This window comes from Scyliorhinus torazame, chromosome 12 (genome assembly GCF_047496885.1).
Source record: "Scyliorhinus torazame isolate Kashiwa2021f chromosome 12, sScyTor2.1, whole genome shotgun sequence".
In the NCBI taxonomy this organism is placed as follows: Eukaryota; Metazoa; Chordata; class Chondrichthyes; order Carcharhiniformes; family Scyliorhinidae; genus Scyliorhinus; species Scyliorhinus torazame.
Genome location: NC_092718.1, coordinates 210,475,413 through 210,497,262, shown reverse-complemented (window position 1 = coordinate 210,497,262; position 21,850 = coordinate 210,475,413). Strand labels below are relative to the sequence as shown.

General features: G+C 49.1%; 2 protein-coding genes across 5 annotated transcripts in view; one reads left to right on the top strand and one right to left on the bottom strand.

The window, feature by feature from the left end:
- The window catches only part of LOC140386943 (multidrug and toxin extrusion protein 1-like), a 69,173-nt gene extending 65,914 nt beyond the window's left edge, over positions 1–3,259 (top strand). For 3 of the 4 annotated variants that reach the window (XM_072469858.1, XM_072469859.1, XM_072469856.1), the window contains one exon: positions 2,869–3,259. In XM_072469858.1, the coding sequence (XP_072325959.1) occupies positions 2,869–3,107 (239 nt within the window). In that variant the 3' untranslated portion in view covers positions 3,108–3,259. The remainder of the gene's footprint in view (positions 1–2,868) is intronic. The other variant, XM_072469860.1, reaches the window with a different exon arrangement.
- Positions 3,260–18,086: 14,827 nt separating this feature from the next.
- Positions 18,087–21,850, bottom strand: part of LOC140386942 (multidrug and toxin extrusion protein 1-like) — an 82,943-nt gene continuing 79,179 nt past the window's right edge. The window contains exon 17 of the mRNA XM_072469855.1: positions 18,087–19,964. Coding sequence (XP_072325956.1) covers positions 19,726–19,964 — 239 coding nt within the window. The 3' untranslated portion in view covers positions 18,087–19,725. The remainder of the gene's footprint in view (positions 19,965–21,850) is intronic.

The following is a 21,850-nucleotide window of genomic DNA, read 5'->3' as shown; positions in this document are numbered from 1 at the left end:
CATTTCTTGGGAAACTATCCGGGTAAGTACACTGGAACTAACTCAGAGTCAAAGACATTTGAGTAGAGGCCCATTGGAAGTTGAAGCTTCCCGGCAATTTCCACAATTTCAGGACTTCTGCAAGATCCTGACACACATCTTTGGCCACACGTCCAGTCTCTGATGATCCACAGACTGGAAGATTTGGCCCATTTTTATGAAATCATTCAAAGTTATAACTTAGTTAATCTGTCAACGTAAATTGTGCTACGCAAAGTTCTCCCTGTCAAAAATGTTCTGGAAATCTGCTACAACGAAGCCAGTCATCCTCTCATTAATCCTCTTAGTTTAAAGTCTAAACCTTGCCGGAAATCGATGAAGGCATCGGAAACTTATTAGACATATAAGAGAGGCAAGAGGCTGTTTGTGTTTTCCTGCCATTGTCCGATAGTGCTTAGCGCTGCTGCCTCACAGCACCAGGGACCTGGGTTCGATCGCGGCCTTGGGTGACTGTGTGTGCGGAGTTTGCACGTTCTCCCCGTGTCTGCGGAATTTCCTCCGGGTGCTCTGGTTTCCTCCCACAATCCAAATATGTGCAGGTTAGATGGATTGGCCTTGATAAATTGCCCCTTAGTGTCCAGGGATGTGCAGGCTAGGTGCGGTAAGCCGAGGTGGGCCCAGGTAGGGTGCTCTTTTCAGTGTGTTGGAGCAGACTGGATGGGCCGAATGGCATCCTTCTGCACTGTAGGGATTTTATGGTTCTACGGTCACAGTTTGCTGTGCTCTTCGGTCTGGCTCTGCAAAGAGGTGATCCCTCCCCAGAAGGACCAGAGTATGGAACTGAGTGATGCACGATCAATCACTACAGAAGCGAGATTGTCGTCCAATTGAAGGCTTTAATGAACAAGTAGTTACCCCAGCAGCTCCGGGACAGAATGACTGCTGTGGGTGAAACACAGACTGTTATGCTCCACCTGCTGGGCGGACCCAGCAGGCAGATTTCACCACTCACACTACAGTATAAGGTACATCCCACCTAGGTACCACGATACCCCTAATATAGCCTACCACACTGAGCAAAGTGGGAGATGAGATGAAAGCGCCTATGAGAGAATGAGTGTCCGTAATGGATGTGTGAGCTCCGTTAAGAAAGTTGCCTTTGGAGTGCATGATGCAATTATGAGAGTTTGATGGCGGAGGGAGCTGAGGGAGAACTTATCTTGATGAAACAGATGAGATAATTCATCTTCTTCCTGCACTGCGCGCTTCCTGTTGCGCAGATGCCAGTCATGGTGGCCTCCTGGACCACGGCTCCCAGGCCAGAGAGATGAGTTTGCTGTGCTTCCTGGACCCTTCCCTTGGGTAGAGGACAGGCCTCTGCACTGAGAATCCTCAAATCCAGGCCTTGAGGGCATGGTGGCTGGAGTAAGGGGACACATTTCTTCCTGAGGCAGCTGGCCTTTTGCCTCTGAGCTTTGGGCATCCTCCAAGACCTTGTGGGCTGGAGAGAGTGATGCGTAGGCTGGACCGGTGTTTTAAATACGGGCCCACTAGCTAACAGCGACTAAATTAATCAACTCTCAGCCCGCCAGGTGATTCAGAGAGATACTCGCTGACGCATAATTAATGAGGCTGCCAGCGGAGAACCGTGCGCGGATTCTCGTCCTTTTGGCCAGCGGGAATGTGGCCCCCAGAACGGCCCACCACCATGCTTCCCAACAAAAATGGAGAATTCCGCTCAGTATTCCGGAATTCTCCAGCGAACACCATCTTTACAAGGACAGTAGAGGTGCAACTAGATGGCCCAGCAGTATTTCTCAGGACAGCTAGGGGTGGTTCCCGGGTATCTGTTACCAGGTGTGTGATGGAATACTCTCCACTTGCCTGGGTGAGTGCAGCTCCAACAACACTCCGGAAGCTCGACACCATCCAGGACAAAGCAGCCTCGCTTGATTGTTGCCCTTTCCACAAACATTCAATGCCTCCACCACCGACAAATAGTAGCAGAGTGCGTACCATCTACGAGATGCACTGCAGGAACTCACCAAGTCTCCTCAGATATCACCTTTTGAATCTATGACCACGGCCATCTAGAGGACAAGGGCAGTAGAAGCATGGGAACCCCACCACCTGGAGGTTCCCCTCCAAGTCACTCACCACCCCAACCTGGAGAAATATCGTCCGCTCCTTCACTGCCGCTGGATTAAAATCCTGGAATTCCCTCCCTAACAGCACTGTGGGTGTACCTACACCACATGGACTGCAGGGATCAAGAAGGCAGCTCAGCGCCACCTTCTCGAGGGCAATTGGGGAAGGCAATAAATGCTGGTCTAGACAATGACATTGACATCTCCTCAATGTATAAAGCAAACTCAGATTGGCTTGTGGTCATTGATGGTCAAATCTATCAATGATATGGTCACTGGTCTTTTGCCAACCTTTTGTCGGATTGCTAACTGTGTGATGCTTTGGTTTTGTGAAAATGGTTCTCAGCTGGCAGCCAACTAGTAGCTCAACTTTGAGTTGGGTTATGGAGGGTTCTGAACAGTAGGTAGAAATTCAGAAAGAAAGGAAAGGACAGTGTCCAAGTTAAACTACTGTGGAGTGATATGTTGAGGTGGTCCTTTAAACCTTGTCAGGCGTACATAGTCAACCTTCTGTATACAGTCAGTACTGAACCTCTGCATTGAAATGATATAAAACTAGGAGTTCAAGAGCTTCGATTGATCACCATGCTTTTGGCAGGATCGATCTTTCGATCGTGTGGTATTGCCAATGGTTGATGGTCATGGAGGAGATCATTGGGCTGATCACCAGTCCTCGTGTAAAGTATTGAATCCCTCGTATCATCATGTACTTACAACTTTTCAATGTGACTTTCCTTCACAGAGGAGGACGCGGAACACAGCGCAATGGTTTTGATGCCCAATGTTTGTGAATTGGAACAACGGTTAAACAGTGACGGGGTGACAGATGAGTCTTCCATTGTGGACGCTGGAGTCATCACGGTTGGAGAAATCCTCTCCACAAAACAACTGATCATTCGTCGTGGCCTGGCCTTCCTTTCGGGACCACTCATCCTGGCAATTGGACTGGCGATACACTTTAGTCTTGAAAAGGACCCGTAGACCCCAGTGAACATTGTAGAGACAAAGCAAGGTTATTTTCCTCAGCATGAAGAGTAAAAGGACACCGGAGCGAAAAGTTCCCACACGGCCTGTTGCTACCGATGATTTTGAATCGACTGTCAAATAAATAGTACAGAGATAATTATTAACAATGGTCAGTTGCAAACAGTTTTAAATGTTGTACGAACAGTTGAATAATGTTAAGCAGTGGCGTTTAAAAAGACAACTTGCCATTCACTGGCTGTCAAACATAGAGAAAGAAACCTCTTGCTGATTATTACCTTTCTAAGATGTTAAATCAGTGTTGCTCCACAGTGAGCACCCAAATGCAACATGGACTGAAGATAGCAAGGGCAGAGATTGTTCCTTTTTTGGCAGCTTTGAAGTCCAAGAGGCACTTGTTAGTAGCACTGCTGCTCAAACTGGTTGTGTCCTGAATGATATAGCCAGCAACGTCTGGAGCAGCTTCTGAGAGAGCTGCCACACGATTATCAATTTGCCGTTTGCAGATGCATCTGCCAATGACAGCATTAGTAGGCGGGACCACTGCACAAACATGGTACCGGCCAAGTACCTTTTTCAAACTGAAGATACCCTCCATCGTTAGCATCTTGCAGCACTAACGATGTACTGAGAGACATGGGCTAAGAACAGTCTTTGCAGCTCAAACTGAGCACCCGTAAGGCATTAGACCATCAGCTGCAGCAGAATGGCGTAGCAACACATTCTGTACACTCAAATGTAAAATCTGTACATTGTGTACAGTATTAGTCTCCTTATTTAAGTAAAGATGTAGGGCTGGATTCTCCGATTTTGCGGCTATGTCCGCAGGACCCGTCTGGTCTTACAAGCAGAAACTCGGCGCCCCCCGGTGGGGAGCTAGCTGCTGTGCAGCATAAAGCCCCTGGCTTTACCTCCTGATACGGACGCAGAATTGCTGGGTCCGTGGTCGCGCATGCGCCCGGCCTGCGGCGGATGCGCTGTACGGCATGGCATCGGCCGGCCTGCCAAAATCTGCCTCCCTGTAACCCCCCTCGCAACCCTGTCAGCGGAACGACTCCCCCCCCCTCCCACCCCCCTGACTATGGCGGCGCTGGACACAGTCTGCAGCCTCCACATGAGGTCCCTGAAAGGAGACGCACTCCACACCCGGGGACTCAGCCCATTGGGGGCGGAGCATCGGGGGAGGGCCTCAGGTGACTCCCTGAGGCCGTCTCGACGGCGTGGGGAGTACTCCTTGAGGGTTTTTTTTGAGGGGGTGAAGCATCGGAAAAACGGCGCCGCTCCCGATTCGGGTGTCAAAATGGATTCTCCGGCGGATCTCCGAGTGCGATTTCGGCGTCAGCCATCGGAGAATCCCGTTGGTAACTGCGTTACAGAGGAGGGGGCGTCATGGTGGCACAGTGGTTCGCACTGCTGACTCACAGCAACCAAGGGCCCGGGTTCAATTCTTGCCTTGAGTGTCTGTCTATCTATCTCTTTCCTCCGGGTGCTCCGGTTTCCTCCCACGGTCAAATAAAGTGCAGGTTACGGGGATGCCGCTCTGGGCCTGGGTAGGGTGCTCTTTCAGAGCATTGGTGCAGACCCGATGGGCCAAATGGCCTCCTTCTGTACTTTAGGGATTCTATGATCCATGAAGATTTACTAGATTAATACCAGGAATGGGTGGGTTTTCTTATGAGGAAACGTTGGAGAGATTAAGTCTGTATCCATTCGAGTTTAGAAGAGTAAGAGACAACTTGATTGAAACCTTGAAGATCCTTAGGGGCGTCGACAGGGTGGATGTGGGGAGGATGTTACCTCTTGTTGGAGAATCCAGAACTAGGGGTCACTGTTTAAAAATAAGGGATCGCCCATTTAAGACAGAGATGAGGAGGAATTTCTCTCTCAGAAAGTGGTGAGGGTCTGGAACTCTCTTCCTCAAAAGAATCTTTGAAAAGTTTTAAGGCACAGCTGGATAGATTCCATATTAACAAGGCGGGGTGAAAGGTTATTGGGGGTAGGCTGGTATGTGGGGTTGAGGTTATAATCTGATTAGCCTTGATTTTATGAAATGGCGGAGTAGGCTTGAGGGGCTGAATGGCCTCCACCTGTTCCCAATTCACATGTTCGTATGGTCATGGCTTGGTAAAGCCGTCATTCCTTCATCACCAACAGGCCAGATGGTTCAGTGAGATTAGAGCTGCATTTTTGGACCAACGCCAAGCCAACCTGAAAATGAGGTACTGACCTGATGAAGTTACAACAAAGTAGAACGTGCATTGCAAACAGCGAAGACAGCACACTGTGCACAGGGCAGAATATTCCCACAGACAACAACTTGCATTCCATGGAATCATAGAATCCCTACAGTGCAGAAGGAGGCCATTCGGCCCATTGAGTCTGCACCGACCCTTCGAAAGACCACCCTACCTCGGCCCAATCCCCCACCATATTCCTGCAACCCCACCCTAAGGGGCAATTCAATGTGGCCAATCCACCTAACCAGCACATCTTTGGACTGTGGGAGGAAACCGGAGCGCCCGGAGGAAACCCACGCAGACACGGGGAGAACATGCAAACTCCACACAGTCACCCGAGGCTGCAATCGAACCCGGGTCCCTGGCGTTGTGAGGCAGTAGTGCTAACCACTGTGCCACCCCAACTTTAAAGGGCTTCTCCGGATCTGTACCCATAGGGGCAGCATGGTAGCGCAGTGGTTAGCACTGTTGCCTCACGGCACCGAGGACCCGGGTTCAATCCAGGACCACTCTCTGTGAGGAGTTTGCACATTCTCCCCGTGTCTGCGTGGGTCTCGCCCCCAGACCCCAAAAGATGTGCAGCGTAGGTGAATTGGCCACGCTAAATTGCCCCTTAATTGGAAAAAGATAAGCGGGTGCTCCAAAATTTTTTTTAAAAAAAAGTCTGGTATGTACTCAAGGCTGGGTTATGGGCAGCACGGTAGCACAAGTGGATAGCACAATTGCTTCACAGCGCCAGGGTCCCAGGTTCGATTCTGGCTTGGGTCACTGTCTGTGCGGAGTCTGCACATCCTCCCCGTGTGTGCGTGGGTTTCCTCCGGGTGCTCGGGTTTCCTCCCACAGTCCAAAGATGTGCAGGTTAGGTGGATTGGCCATGATAAATTGCCCTTAGTGTTGGGTGGGGTTGCTGGGTTATGGGGATAGGGTGGCGGTATTGACCTTGGGTAGGGTGCTCTTTCCAAGAGCCGGTGCAGACTCGATGGGCTGAATGGCCTCCTTCTGCACTGTAAATTCTATGAAATGTCTGGGGGACTGTAGCTTTATTCTACTGAATGAGCTCGGATCATTCAAGTGCCCGTCCTGATATCTCGTGACCACCCAAGAGAGCAGCTCGTGTGCAGAAATCTAATAACTGTGGGGCAAAACAAGACTTTCTGAATGCTTTCTGTCACCCGCCTTCAAAAGGAATTGTGAAATTAATTACTAACTGGGCTATGATGAAAAGGTTTCTTGCTTCGCCGAGTTTTCGATCCAAGCACAAACTTCACCCAGCAGAATAAACTCTGTTCGCCATCCAAAAGTGATAGGACAAGAGAGACAGTCAAGAATAGTTCAACTGGAATTCCACTAGTTGTACATTACAGAAGGATACAGCACAGGAGGCCATTCGGCCTGCCGTACCTGTGCTCTTTGAACGGGCAATCCAATTGGTCCAACTCCCCTTCTCTTTCCACAAACCTCTGCAAGTTTTGTTTGTTCCAGCATTTATCTAATTTTCTTCTGAAAGTTGCAGCTCAATTTGCTTCCAATGTCTTTTCAGAGATTTGCTGAGTAAATCTCTCATTTGGTTCTTTGGCCAATTAGCTTGAATCTGTGTCCACCGCCTACTTAACTTCCTGCCAGAGGAATAGGTTTCTCATCATTTATGCTATCAAATACCGTCATATTATTGAAAATTTCCATTAAATCTCCCTTTCTCGCCTTCACTGGCCCAAGGGGAGCAATCCCAGCTTCTCTCGCCTGTCCTCTCGCGGAGCACAGCGCTTTGCAAGGGGCGGGGGTTAGGGGGCACTGCCCCTTGCGCTGGAAGGAGAGTCGGAGACGACTGGAAGAAACCTGCTCCACAGTCACAACACTCTGGAGGTGGGCTAAAGTGGTTGAGGGTGGGGCTGAGGGTGGGGCTGAGGGGGTACTGAGGGCGAGAGTAAGGCTGGGACAGAGAATGGGACCGAGGGCGGGACCGAGGGTGCGACCGAGGGCAAGACTGAGGGCGAGACTGAGGGCGGGACTGAGGGCGAGACTGAGGGCGGGACTGAGAGTGGAAATGCAACCAATAGAGGCACGTAAAATCCAATCCAGTCCTTAGCCTTTTGAAGTCGAAGGCTGTTCACTCCATCTTAATTCATGTAATTCATGCAGCTTGAAGGGTTCTACAACTTCCCTCCCCCTCTCTCATTTTATATAACATCCAAACCTTTCCTAAAGTTTCCAGAGGCTTTGCCTTCCCGAGTCTTTGTGAAATTCTATCCCAAATGTGCCTGAACATAGAACATAGAACAATACAGCGCAGTACAGGCCCTTCGGCCCACGATGTTGCACCGAAACAAAAGCCATCTAACCTACACTATGCCATTATCATCCATATGTTTATCCAATAAACTTTTAAATGCCCTCAATGTTGGCGAGTTCACTACTGTAGCAGGTAGGGCATTCCACGGCCTCACTACTCTTTGCGTAAAGAACCTACCTCTGACCTCTGTCCTATATCTATTACCCCTCAGTTTAAAGTTATGTCCCCTCGTGCCAGCCATATCCATCCGCGGGAGAAGGCTCTCACTGTCCACCCTATCCAACCCCCTGATCATTTTGTATGCCTCTATTAAGTCTCCTCTTAACCTTCTTCTCTCCAACGAAAACAACCTCAAGTCCGTCAGCCTTTCCTCATAAGATTTTCCCTCCATACCAGGCAACATCCTGGTAAATCTCCTCTGCACCCGCTCCAAAGCCTCCACGTCCTTCCTATAATGCGGTGACCAGAACTGTACGCAATACTCCAAATGCGGCCGGACCAGAGTTCTGTACAGCTGCAACATGACCTCCCGACTCCGGAACTCAATCCCTCTACCAATAAAGGCCAACACTCCATAGGCCTTCTTCACAACCCTATCAACCTGGGTGGCAACTTTCAGGGATCTATGTACATGGACACCTAGATCCCTCTGCTCAGCCACACTTTCAAGAACTTTACCATTAGCCAAATATTCCGCATTACTGTTATTCCTTCCAAAGTGAATCACCTCACACTTCTCTACATTAAACTCCATTTGCCACCTCTCAGCCCAGCTCTGCAGCTTATCTATATTCCTCTGTAACCTGCTACATCCTTCCACACTATCGACAACACCACCGACTTTAGTATCATCTGCAAATTTACTCACCCACCCTTCTGTGCCTTCCTCTAGGTCATTGATAAAAATGACAAACAGCAACGGCCCCAGAACAGATCCTTGTGGTACTCCACTTGTGACTGTACTCCATTCTGAACATTTCCCATCAACCACCACCCTCTGTCTTCTTTCAGCTAGCCAATTTCTGATCCACATCTCTAAATCACCCTTAATCCCCAGCCTCCGTATTTTTTGCAATAGCCTACCGTGGGGAACCTTATCAAACGCTTTGCTGAAATCCATATACACCACATCAACTGCTCTACCCTCGTCTACCTGTTCAGTCACCTTCTCAAAGAACTCAATAAGGTTTGTGAGGCATGACCTACCCTTCACAAAGCCATGCTGACTATCCCTGATCATATCATTCCTATCTAGATGATTATAAATCTTGTCCCTTATAATCCCCTCCAAGACTTTACCCACTACAGATGTGAGGCTCACCGGTCTATAGTTGCCGGGGTTGTCTCTGCTCCCCTTTTTGAACAAAGGGACCACATTTGCTGTCCTCCAGTCCTCTGGCACTATTCCTGTAGCCAATGATGACATAAAAATCAAAGCCAAAGGTCCAGCAATCTCTTCCCTGGCCTCCCATAGAATCCTAGGATAAATCCCATCAGGTCCCGGGGACTTATCTATTTTCAGCCTGTCCAGAATTGCCAACACCTCTTCCCTACGTACCTCAATGCCATCTATTCTATTAGCCTGGGGCTCAGCATTCTCCTCCACAACATTATCTTTTTCCTGAGTGAATACTGACGAAAAATATTCATTTAGTATCTCGCCTATCTCTTCAGACTCCACACACAATTTCCCATCCCTGTCCTTGACTGGTCCTACTCTTTCCCTAGTCATTCGCTTATTCCTGACATACCTATAGAAAGCTTTTGGGTTTTCCTTGATCCTTCCTGCCAAATACTTCTCATGTCCCCTCCTTGCTCGTCTTAGCTCTCTCTTTAGATCCTTCCTCGCTACCTTGTAACTATCCATCGCCCCAACCGAAACTTCACACTTCATCTTCACATAGGCCTCCTTCTTCCTCTTAACAAGAGATTCCACTTCCCTGGTAAACCACGGTTCCCTCACTCGACGCCTTCCTCCCTGTCTGACCGGTACATACTTATCAAGAACACGCAGTAGCTGATCCTTGAACAAGCCCCACTTATCCAGTGTGCCCAACACTTGCAGCCTACTTCTCCACCTTATCCCCCCCAAGTCACGTCTAATGGCATCATAATTGCCCTTCCCCCAGCTATAACTCTTGCCCTGCGGTGTATACTTATCCCTTTCCATCATTAACGTAAACGTCACCGAATTGTGGTCACTGTCCCCAAAGTGCTCTCCTACCTCCAAATCCAACACCTGGCCTGGTTCATTACCCAAAACCAAATCCAACGTGGCCTCGCCTCTTGTTGGCCTGTCAACATATTGTTTCAGGAAACCCTCCTGCACACACTGTACAAAAAACGACCCATCTATTGTACTCGAACTATATCTTTTCCAGTCAATATTTGGAAAGTTAAAGTCTCCCATAATAACTACCCTGTTACTTTCGCTCATATCCAGAATCATCTTCGCCATCCTTTCCTCTACATCCCTAGAACTATTAGGAGGCCTATAAAAAACTCCCAACAGGGTGACCTCTCCTTTCCTGTTTCTAACTTCAGCCAATACTACCTCGGAAGAAGAGTCCCCATCTAGCATCCTCTCCGCCACCGTAATACTGCTCTTGACTAGCAGCGCCACACCTCCCCCTCTTTTGCCTCCTTCTCTGAGCTTACTAAAACACCTAAACCCCGGAACCTGCAACATCCATTCCTGTCCCTGCTCTATCCATGTCTCCGAAATGGCCACAACATCGAAGTCCCAGGTACCAACCCACGCTGCCAGTTCCCCTACCTTGTTTCGTATACTCCTGGCATTGAAGTAGACACACTTCAAACCACCTACCTGAACGCTGGCCCCCTCCTGCGACGTCAAATCTGTGCTCCTGACCTCTATACTCTCATTCTCCCTTACCCTAAAACTACAATCCAGGTTCCCATGCCCCTGCTGCATTAGTTTAAACCCCCCCAAAGAGCACTAACAAATCTCCCCCCCAGGATATTTGTGCCCCTCAGGTTCAGATGTAGACCATCCTGTCTGTAGAGGTCCCACCTTCCCCAGAAAGAGCCCCAGTTATCCAAAAATCTGAAACCCTCCCGCCTGCACCATCCCTGTAGCCACGTGTTTAAATGCTCTCTCTCCCTATTCCTCATCTCACTATCACGTGGCACGGGCAACAACCCAGAGATAACAACTCTGTTTGTTCTAGTTCTGAGCTTCCATCCTAGCTCCCTGAAAGCCTGCCTGACATCCTTGTCCCCTTTCCTACCTATGTCGTTGGTGCCAATGTGGACCACGACTTGGGGCTGCTCCCCCTCCCCCCTAAGGACCCGGAAAACACGATCCGAGACATCACGTACCCTTGCACCTGGGAGGCAACATACCAAACGTGAGTCTCTCACGCTCCCACAAAATCTCCTATCTGTGCCCCTGACTATAGAGTCCCCAATTACTAATGCTCTGCTCCTCTCCCCCCTTCCCTTCTGAGCAACAGGGACAGACTCCGTGCCAGAGGCCCGTACCCCATGGCTTACCCCTGGTAAGTCGTCCCCCCCACAAGTATCCAAAGCGGTATACTTGTTTCTCAGGGGAACGACCGCAGGGGATCCCTGCACTGACTGTTTTTTCCCAGTCCCTCTTACAGTTACCCACCTATCTCCAATCTTTGGTGTAACTAATTCCCTGAAGCTGCTATCTATGACCCCTTCTGCCTCCCGAATGATCCGAAGTTCTTCCAACTCCAGCTCCAGTTCCCTAACTCGGTCTTGGAGGAGCTGGAGATGGCAGCACTTCCTGCAGGTAAAATCAGCAGGGACACTAACTGCATCCCTCACCTCAAACATCCTGCAGGAGGAACATTGTACTCCCTTCCCTGCCATTCCTCTAACTTTCTACCAAGATCTAGCTAACAACTAAATTAAATTTTTATAAAAAATAATAATAATATAATAAAAATATGGTACTTACCTCAGACCAATGGGTTTTATTATTAGGTTAGAGGAGGAGGGCGGGTGGGAGACACTACACGTGTAGTGTCTCGGGTTTCCTCTCCACCAGAATTTATTGGTGAGGGTCTTCCCAGACGTCCGCGGGTCGACTTCCTGATCCCGCCTAAAAAACTAATTTAAAGAAAAGAGAAAAAGTCTCAGCTCCTGCTGAAACTGACTCACCACTCACCAGCTGCTCTCACGCCACCGAAATCGACTGGCCTGCCCCTGCAAAGAGAAGTGCTTTTAAAGGTTGACTTACCTCCCAGCACCCTCCTTCCGCAATGCTCCCGCTGAAACTGACTAACCAGCTGCTCTCACGCCACCGAAATCGACTGGCCTGCCCCTGCAAAGAGAAGTGCTTTTAAAGGTTGACTTACCTCCCAGCACCCTCCTTCCGCAATGCTCCCGCTGAAACTGACTGACCAGCTGCTCTCACGCCACCGAAATCGACTGGCCTGCCCCTGCAAAGAGAAGTGCTTTTAAAGGTTGACTTACCTCCCAGCACCCTCCTTCCGCAATGCTCCCGCTGAAACTGACTAACCAGCTGCTCTCACGCCACCGAAATCGACTGGCCTGCCCCTGCAAAGAGAAGTGCTTTTAAAGGTTGACTTACCTCCCAGCACCCTCCTTCCGCAATGCTCCCGCTGAAACTGACTAACCAGCTGCTCTCACGCCACCGAAATCGACTGCAAATTAACTAACCACTGAAGAATTATTTCACAACAGAAGCATAGAATCCCTCCAGTGCAGAAGGAGGTCTTTCGGCCCGCTGAGTCTACACCGACCTTCTGAAAGAGCACCCACCCGTCCGCCCTATTCCCGTAACCCCCAATAACCTGTACACCTTCGGACTCTAAGGGGCAGTTTTAGCCTGGCCAAACCTCCTAACCTACACATCTTTGGACTGTGGGAGGAAACCGGAGCACCCGGAGGAAACCCACGCAGACACGGGGAAAACTTGCAAAACCCCACACAGACAGTGACCCAAGGCCGGAATTGGTACCCGGGTCCCTGGCGCTGCGAGGCTGCAGTGCTAACCACTGTGCCACCCCAAATTGCCTAGTTTGTATATGTGCCCATTTACCCCACTGACACTGTACAATTCAAGCTCAGGTATTTATCAGAATTTGCCCCACCACAGTGTTCGCAGTTGTTGTACTTTGGTACAATTCTGATGGGATATATTCCTCCAGAATACTTCTAAACTAGGGGCTCACTGCTTGAAAGGGGAAGGGTTGCGATTTAAAACGGGGATGAGGTGAAATTTCTTCACTCACAGGGTAGCGAGTGGTTGGAACTCTCTTCCTGCTGAGGTTGTGAAAGCAGAGTCATTGAATCGTTTTAAAGAATAGATTTTTGGTAAGCAAAGGGGTGACAGGTTGTTGGGGGTCGGCGGGTTGGCGATTGGAGGTCACTGTCAGATCAGCCATTAAATGGCAGAGGAGACTGAAAGGTCTCTCCCCCCCTTGTTCAGATGTAATTCGAATGTGATTCGTATGTAATTCGAATGTGATTCGTATGTGATTCGAATGTGATTCGAATGTAATTCGAATGTGATTCGTATGTCTTACTGAAGACAATAAATCTCTGCTCCATTTCTTTATAAAACCCTAAGAAATAGGGGCAGGAGTGGGCCATGCAATGCCTCGAGTCTACTCTGTCAGTCAATAAGATCATGGCTGCTTTTTGAACCTCAACTCCATTTTCCCGCCTGATTCCCATTCCCATCTATTTCCTTAGATCCCAAGAATTTATCCATCTCAGCCTTGAATGACTCAAGGACCACCGTTCTCTGCGATAGAGAATTCCAAGGATTCGCAACCTTCTGAGTGAAGAAATTTATTCCTCATCTGAGTCCTGAGTGGTTGACAACTTATCCGACACTACCTCCTAGAAACGTCGAAAATAGGAGCAGGAGAAGTAGAGGCGGTGGCTGTTGTGTTATGTACTCTGGGGTAACACAGGCTGCAACCCGATGCAGCTTTGACCAAAAGATACTCCAGACTTTGAAGTAAGTTCAATGTGATTTATTGAACCATTCGCACAGTTCTCTATGAGTTTGACTCTCCTGCTAATCTTGCTACAGTAACTCAGTCTTACTAACCAGTCTGCTCTAAGCCACGTGGTGGGTGTGGTGCTTCTGATCTGCCCCTGTCTCTCTAAGTGTCGCCTGTGGAAAGAGACAGAGCATGTGTGCCCTGTCCTTATATATGGGTTGTGTAATGCCCCCTTGTGGTAGTGTCACCTCTGGTTGTCTTGATTGCCCATTGGTCGTGTCCTAGTCTATGTGTTCATTAGCTGTATGTCTGCATGTCATGACGTCTCTGGTGCACCCTCTAGTGTTTACTTAGTCGTAGTGTATTTACATTAACTCCTTGCGTATTTACAGTGATGCATATCACCACAGTGGCATAGTGGTATTGTGGCTCGACTACTAATCCAGAGACCCAGAGACATTTTCTGGGGACCCGTGTTCGAATCCCGCCACCGCAGATGGTGAAATTTGAATTCAATAAAAAATATTGGAATTTTAAAAATTGGAACTAAAAGTCTAAAGATAACCATAGTCGATTGTCATAAACACCTATCTGGTTCACTGATCCCCTTTAGGGAAGGAAATCTGTCTCCCTTACCTACATGTGACTCCAGGCCAGGGATGGGCAATAAATGCTGGCCCAGCACATCCCACAAACAAATTTTAAAAATGAATCACAGGTACAACACTGGAGGCCATTCAGCCCATCATCTCGGTGTCAGCTGTCCAGCAAACCTTTGTTATTGGGCAGCACGGTAGCCCCAGGGTCCCAGGTTTGATTCCCCACTGGGTCACTGTCTGTGTGGAGTCTGCACGTTCTCCCCGTGTCTGCGTGGGTTTCCCCCGGGGGCTCTGGTTTCCTCCCACAGTCCAAAGACGTGCAGGTTAGGTGGATTGGCCATGCTGAATCGCCCTTAGTGTCCAAAAAGGTTAGGAGGGGTTGTTGGGTTATGGGGAAAAGGTGGAAGTGAGGGCTCAAGTGGGTCAGTGCAGACTCGATGGGCCGAATGGCCTGCTTCTGCACTGTATGTTCCATGCCCATGTCTATGTCATTCTGCCCTTCGAGCTTGCTCCGCCATTCAATATGATCATAGCTGATTCTCTATATCTATGCAATACTCCGATGCTCTTCCCATAACCCCTTTAATACCTTTAGAGCCTCGACATCTATTTCCTCTAGTTCTCGACTCTTCAACAAGGAGGAAGTGGCTTCTTTGCAAATGACATTTAATACTGAGACATTTAAGGAGGTATTAGGACAAGTGACCAAAAGCTTGTCCTAAGCGGTAGATTTCAAAGAGTATTTTAAAGGAAGAGACACATTAGAATATAAGGAAAGTAGGAAGGAACTTAAGCAAGGAGTCAGGAGGGCTAGAAGGGGTCACGAAAAGTCATTGGCAAATAGGGTTAAGGAAAATCCCAAGGCTTTTTACACGTACATAAAAAGCAAGAGGGCAGCCAGGGAAAGGGTTGGCCCACTGAAGGATAGGCAAGGGCATCTATGTGTGGAGCCAGAGGAAATGGGCGAGGTACTGAATGAATACTTTGCATCAGTATTCACCAAAGAGAAGGAATTGGTGGATGTTGAGTCTGGAGAAGGGTGTGTAGATAGCCTGGGTCACATTGAGATCCAAAAAGACGAGGTGTTGGGTGTCTTAAAAAATATTAAGGTAGATAAGTCCCCAGGGCCTGATGGGATCTACCCCAGAATACTGAAGAAGGCTGGAGAGGAAATTGCTGAGGCCTTGACAGAAATCTTTGGATCCTCACTGTCTTCAGGGGATGTCCCGGAGGACTGGAGAATAGCCAATCTTGTTCCTCTGTTTAAGAAGGGTAGCAAGGATAATCCAGGGAACTACAGGCCGGTGAGCCTTACTTCAGTGGCAGGGAAATTACTGGAGCGAATTCTTCGAGACAGGATCTACTCCCATTTGGAAGCAAATGGACGTATTAGTGAGAGGCAGCATGGTTTTGTGAAAGGGAGGTCGTGTCTCACTAACTTGATTTTCGAGGAGGTCACTAAGATGATTGATGCAGGTAGGGCAGTGGATGTTGTCTATATGGACTTCAGTGAGGCCTTTGACAAGGTCCCTCATGGTAGACTAGTACAAAAGGTGAAGTCACACAGGATCAGGGGTGAGCTGGCAAGGTGGATACAGAACTGGCTAGGTCATAGAAGGCAGAGAGTAGCAATGGAAGGATGCTTTTCTAATTGGAGGGCTGTGACCAGTGGTGTTCCACAGGGATCAGTGCTGGGACCTTTGCTCTTTGTAGTATATATAAATGATTTGGAGGAAATGTAACTGGTCTGATTAATATGTTTGCAGACGACACAAAGGTTGGTGGAATTGCGGATAGCGATGAGGACTGTCAGAGGATACAGCAGGATTTAGATTGTTTGGAGACTTGGGCGGAGAGATGGCAGATGGAGTTTAATCCGGACAAATGTGAGGTAATGCATTTTGGAAGGTCTAATGCAGGTAGGGAATATACAGTGAATGGTAGAACCCTCAAGAGTATTGAAAGTCAAAGAGATCTAGGTCCACAGGTCACTGAAAGGGGCAACACAGGTGGAGAAGGTAGTCAAGAAGGCATACGGCATGCTTGCCTTCATTGGCCGGGGCATTGAGTATAAGAATTGGCAAGTCATGTTGCAGCTGTATAGAACCTTAGTTAGGCCACACTTGGAGTATAGTGTTCAATTCTGGTCGCCACACTACCAGAAGGATGTGGAGGCTTTAGAGAGGGTGAAGAAGAGATTTACCAGAATGTTGCCTGGTATGGAGGGCATTAGCTATGAGGAGCGGTTGAATAAATTCGGTTTGTTCTCACTGGAACGAAGGAGGTTGAGGGGCGACCTGATAGAGGTCTACAAAACTATGAGGGGCATAGACAGAGTGGATAGTCAAAGGCTTTTCCCCGGGGTAGAGGGGTCAATTACTCGGGGGCATAGGTTTAAGGTGAGAGGGGCAAGGTTTAGAGTAGATGTACGAGGCAGGTTTTTTACACAGAGGGTAGTGGGTGCCTGGAACTCGCTACCGGAGGAGGTGGTGGAAGCAGGGACGATAGTGACATTTAAGGGGCATCTTGACAAATACATGACTAGGATGGGAATAGAGGGATACGGACCCAGGAAGTGTAGAAGATTGTAGTTTAGTCGGGCAGCATGGTCGGCACTGGCTTGGAGGGCCGAAGGGCCTGTTCCTGTGCTGTACATTTCTTTGTTCTTTGTTTGTTCTAGAGAGGTGAGGAGCTGTTTGCGTTTTCCTGCCATTGTCCGACAGTGGTTAGCATTGCTGCCTCACAGCGCCGTGGACCCCGGTTCGATTCCGGCCTTGGGTGACTGTGTGGAGTTTGCACGTACTCCCTGTGTCTGCGTGGGTTTCCTCCGGGTGCACTGCTTTCCACCCACAGTCCAAAGATGTGCAGGTTAGTTGGATTGGCCATGCTAAATTGCCCTTGGTGTCCAAAGACTAGGTGGAGTTAAAGGGATAGGGCAGGAGAGTGGGTCTGGCTGGGGTGATCTTTCGGAGGGGCACTGTAGACTCGGTGGGCTGAATGGCCTCCTTCTGCATTGTATGGATTCTATGATAACCAACGGTGAGACGATTAGAATCAGGGGCAGGATTCTCCCCCACCCGGCGGGGCGGGGGGTCCTGGCGGGATGCAGTGGCGAGAACCACTCCGGCGTCGGGCCGCCCCAAAGGTGCGGATTTCTCCGCACCTTTAGGGGCCAAGCCCTCACCTTTTAGGGGCCTTTGGCGCCACACCAGCCGGGGCCGAAGGGACTCCATCGGCCGGTGGAAGTCTGAGCATGCGCGGGAGCGTCAGCGACTGCTGACATCATCCCCGCGCATGCGCAGGGGGGGTCACTTCCGCGTCGGCCATGGCACAGGCCTGCCTGCGGATCGGCGAGCCCCGATCGCGTGCCAGGCCTCCGTGGGGGCACGCCCCGGGGCCAGATCGCCCCACACCCGCCCCCCCCTCCCCAGGACCCCGGAGCCCGCACGCACCGCCAGTCCCACCGGTAAGAGAGGTGGTTTAATTCCCGCCGGTGGGACTGGCATGACAGCAGTGGGACTTCGGCCCATCGCGGGCCGGAGAATCGCCGGGGAGGCCCGCCGACCGGCGTGATTCCCGCCCCCGCCGAATCTCTGCCGCCGGAGAATTCAGCGGCCAGCGGGGGTCACGCCGCCCCCTGCCGATTCTCCGACCCGGCGGGGGGGTCGGAGAATCCCGCCCCAGATATTTGAACCAAAACTCACTAACCAGTAGAAATGCATGATTCCGATGCTCTGTTCAAGAAATTCCACATGTAGACCACACTCCCATCGCACTGGGGTACATCAGTAAATCCATGTTTTACATGAATAACATTGCTGGCACTTGAAAAGAAGAAATAAATCCTGGCAAGACTTTGATTAGCAACAACTTGACTTTATTTGTTCATGCTTTTCTTTATGTTGATTCAGTAAGAAACTTTCTTTTTAAAAACATATTTTTTGCAGAAATGCACCACCCAAAATAAAACTCTAATACACTTACATTTTTGGCAGCACATGCAACCATGGAAAATATGTTTGAAGAGAGAATCATTATTACAATGATAATACAGCCTTATCTTCAGCCTTGCCCTCTGGTGTCAATTCCTGAGGAACACCATCATAAACTGTGTTCGCATAGGGAATTATTTTAATTCATTCTTTAGTTCATTTACTCTGAGGTTTTCACAATGATTGCTGACTGAGGTTGCTTTACAATCTTATTACTTCACAATCTACAACATTATTCTCGTCAAGGGAGGACTGATGAAATTGCAGGCAAATTCTCTCACTAACATTCTGGCCCATTGGTCCAACATTTGGGAGGTCAGTCTTTTTCTTCTTCAGATTGGTACTATGAAGGGCCTTGTAGTGTTCAACTGTTTGATTGATCTGTGTTTGATTGTGTTAGTCTGTTCACTGATCAATGTTCACTGTACTTGATTGCTTAAGCTTGGGTGGAGCCTTTGAAAGCTAAAGTAAATAAAAGCTTCGAGAGAAGGAATAAAAACTGTGGAGCATGACTCTGGACATGCATAGAGGTATCTTGTAGACTTAAGACTAGTCTCATCTCTGTATTGTTCAGAGATCAATCAAATATCCAACGAATCAGTGGTCTTAGGAAGGTCTTCAACGAATCTTCCTAAGTACTGCCAAGTGTTCTCTTGGTGCAGTAGGGAATTTGAGGTTCAATCCCCCTTTCAAAGTTACTTTGTGTTGTTGTCTTCTGACCTGGAGCCAGAAATTGACAAGCCCCTGTCAGTTTCCCAAATACCCACCGACATCGACAGCACTTAACCTCGAGCTAATCTCAGGATCTGCAGCAATTGGACTTTGTGGCCTAAAGGGGGCAGAGCAGTTCAGAAACAGTTCCGCCTTAATAGCAGAATAATACATTGTGCGTGTCATAAAGTGCTTCATTTGACCTACTCGTAAGCAACTGCAGAGGAAATATGTTGACACCTAATAAGTGCGCCCACGGTGTCATTCGGCACCATTCACCAGTCTTCGAATCTGGTATTAGATGTTTAGAAATTGGACATGGAACCCTGAAGCAACGCTGGGATTCAAAAGTCTTTAATACTACTTGAGGGAAATCAATAACAATCACATGTTATTTTTCTAACTTGTTAATTATCAATATGCATTACCAATGACGATCTATTTATAACCAGCATTTGTGCCGTCAACAAATCCCTGTTTATTCGAAATTTGGATACCTTTGGCTTTTATGAATTGTGACCTGTCTATCAGGTGCTGCACACCGCCAACACGCTTCTATTCATTAAATAATTGGATGTAGACTGGATGTTCCCTCCAGCAACTGATGTCCCAAGTGAACAGTAACCACTTGTTATCTAAATCCAGGCAGAAAGTGCTGGGACAATTCAGGAAGTTTGGCAGCAGGTCTGGAGAGAGAATCAGAGTTAATGCTTGGAGTCTAATATGAGTCTTCTTCAGACATCTTGTTATCCACTGGTTACTTCTCGGGCTGCAGATTCTGGATCCCTAGCTTTTCTCTGATTAATTCAACAAGGGCCTACGTGAGATTTGCAACAGTTAACTGTATCACGAGACCAACGGCCAGTAGAAGCGGCCCAGAAAGGAAGGCCAGGCCACGGCGAACGATCAATTGTTTTGTGGTCAGGATTTCTCCAACTATGGTAACACCGATTTCCACCGCAGCGGAGTCCTCTCTGAGTTGTTCGGTGTCCGTGCTACTCTCCACTTGGCTGAGGTTGGACAACACAATGACAGCTGGATCCTCGTTGCACAGCTCTGTGAAGGAAAATCACATTGAAGGAGACTGTCGATAATAGGAGGTTGGAGACCCGAACTCAATGACTGGTTGCTGCAAAAATAAATTACAGGTGGAGCTCATTCATATTAAGACCTGCGAATATGAGGAATAAATGCCTTCTATAGTCAGAACCAACTCCCTCTAAGGCTGCATAAAACCCTGCGCCGGATTCTCCCAACGGGAGTCTAAGTGCCGACGCCGGAATAAAAACTGGAGTGTTTTACTCCGGCATCAGCGTCCGTTCCCAGACCCCTATTCTTCCCACTCCGTGGGGCTAGCGGGGCCTCGTCACGGAGTCAGAGACCCGGCGCCGCGTAAAAGACACGGCACCTTGGGTCCCGCTAATGCGCAGTGGGCTGGCCCCGACTAGCGCATGCGCGGTGGCCGTCCTCCCCAGGCCGCCCCCGCACAAACATGGCGGATGGATCCAGGCTCACCGGCGGAAGAAAGGAGGCCCGCCGACAGAGAGGCCGGCCCGCCGATCGGTTGGTCCCGATCGCGGACTAGGCCCCTCCGGAGGCCCCCCCCGGGAATGGACCCCCCACTCAGGCCGCCCCCCCAAGCATTCGCAACGAGTACCCGCCGGCAGCGACCAGGTGTGGACGGCGCCGGCGATGACTAGGCCGTTTACGCACGGCCACTCGGCCCATCCGGGCCTGAGAATCGCCGCTCGCCGTTTGCGCCGATTCTCCGAGCGGCCCGGCGCGATTCGCGCGGCGCTGGTTTCGGGGGGGGTGGGGAGAATACCGGTCCCTGTGTTGCTGATTCTGATGTGTTTATATGCAGCCAAAAGATGATTTTTTGGGGGGAAAATATCTAAAAAGTAATTTGGCTTTAACCTGCCTGATCAGATTGGCCACCCATTAAAATCAGGCCGAGTGCAAAACACCTGGGTGGCACAGTGGTTAGCACTGCTGCATCACAGCTCCAGAGAGGGTTCAATTGGCCATGGCCGTCCTACAAATTCCAAAAAATGTGCTTGCTAGGTGAATTGGACATTCTGAATTCTCCCTCTGTGTACCTGAACAGGCACCGGAATGTGGCGACTAGGGGCTTTTCACAGTAACTTCATTGCAGTGTTAATGTAAGCCTACTTGTGACACGAATAAAGATTATTATTATTAACAAAGTTATGACTTGGCCAATCCGACAACACCGACAGTAAGAGACACTGTTGAGGAAAGATCACCTCATCTTCTGATCAGACACAGGTGGCCGGAATACTCCGGATGTTGGGTTTCCTGGCGGCGTGGGATGACTACAATGGGAAATCCCATTACCAAACGGCGTGAAGAGAGAAATCTGGCGCCAGTCAACAACATGGCGCCGAGAAACACGTGGCTAGGGGACGGAGAATTCTGTCCAGCGACCACCTCGAGTTCCTACATCAACGCTGGTTAAACCAAACACCCGCTGACACAGGATATTTTCAAAGCACATTTTCCACTAAGTTACATTTTAAAATGCTGCCCAGGTTCACAGGATATTTTGCACTCTCTAATATGATAATGATTGAGAGAAACTCAAAGAAACAGAGCGCTTCTCAAAACCAGTGCAGTTTTGGAAGCAATCAGCATGCGGATGGCCAATTGTACTCAATACTTGGTAAGAACTCTCTGGGGAGTTAATGTGGCTTTGTAGCCTGCGGAGGTAATTTGTTTTTCAGCTTGGTGGTGATGAGGTAATTGCTGAGTGTAGCCCAGGGATGCAGAAAGGCAGTGGGCTTTGGGAGCGAGAGAAGCTGAATTCTGATCTTCCTGACCCTGAGTCCAAAGTGCTCTTACAGTAGAATTGTTCTTAAAGAGTAATAACATGCAAGGCAGAGCAGTCTTAAATGGGGACCAGGGAGAAACTGAAACAAGCC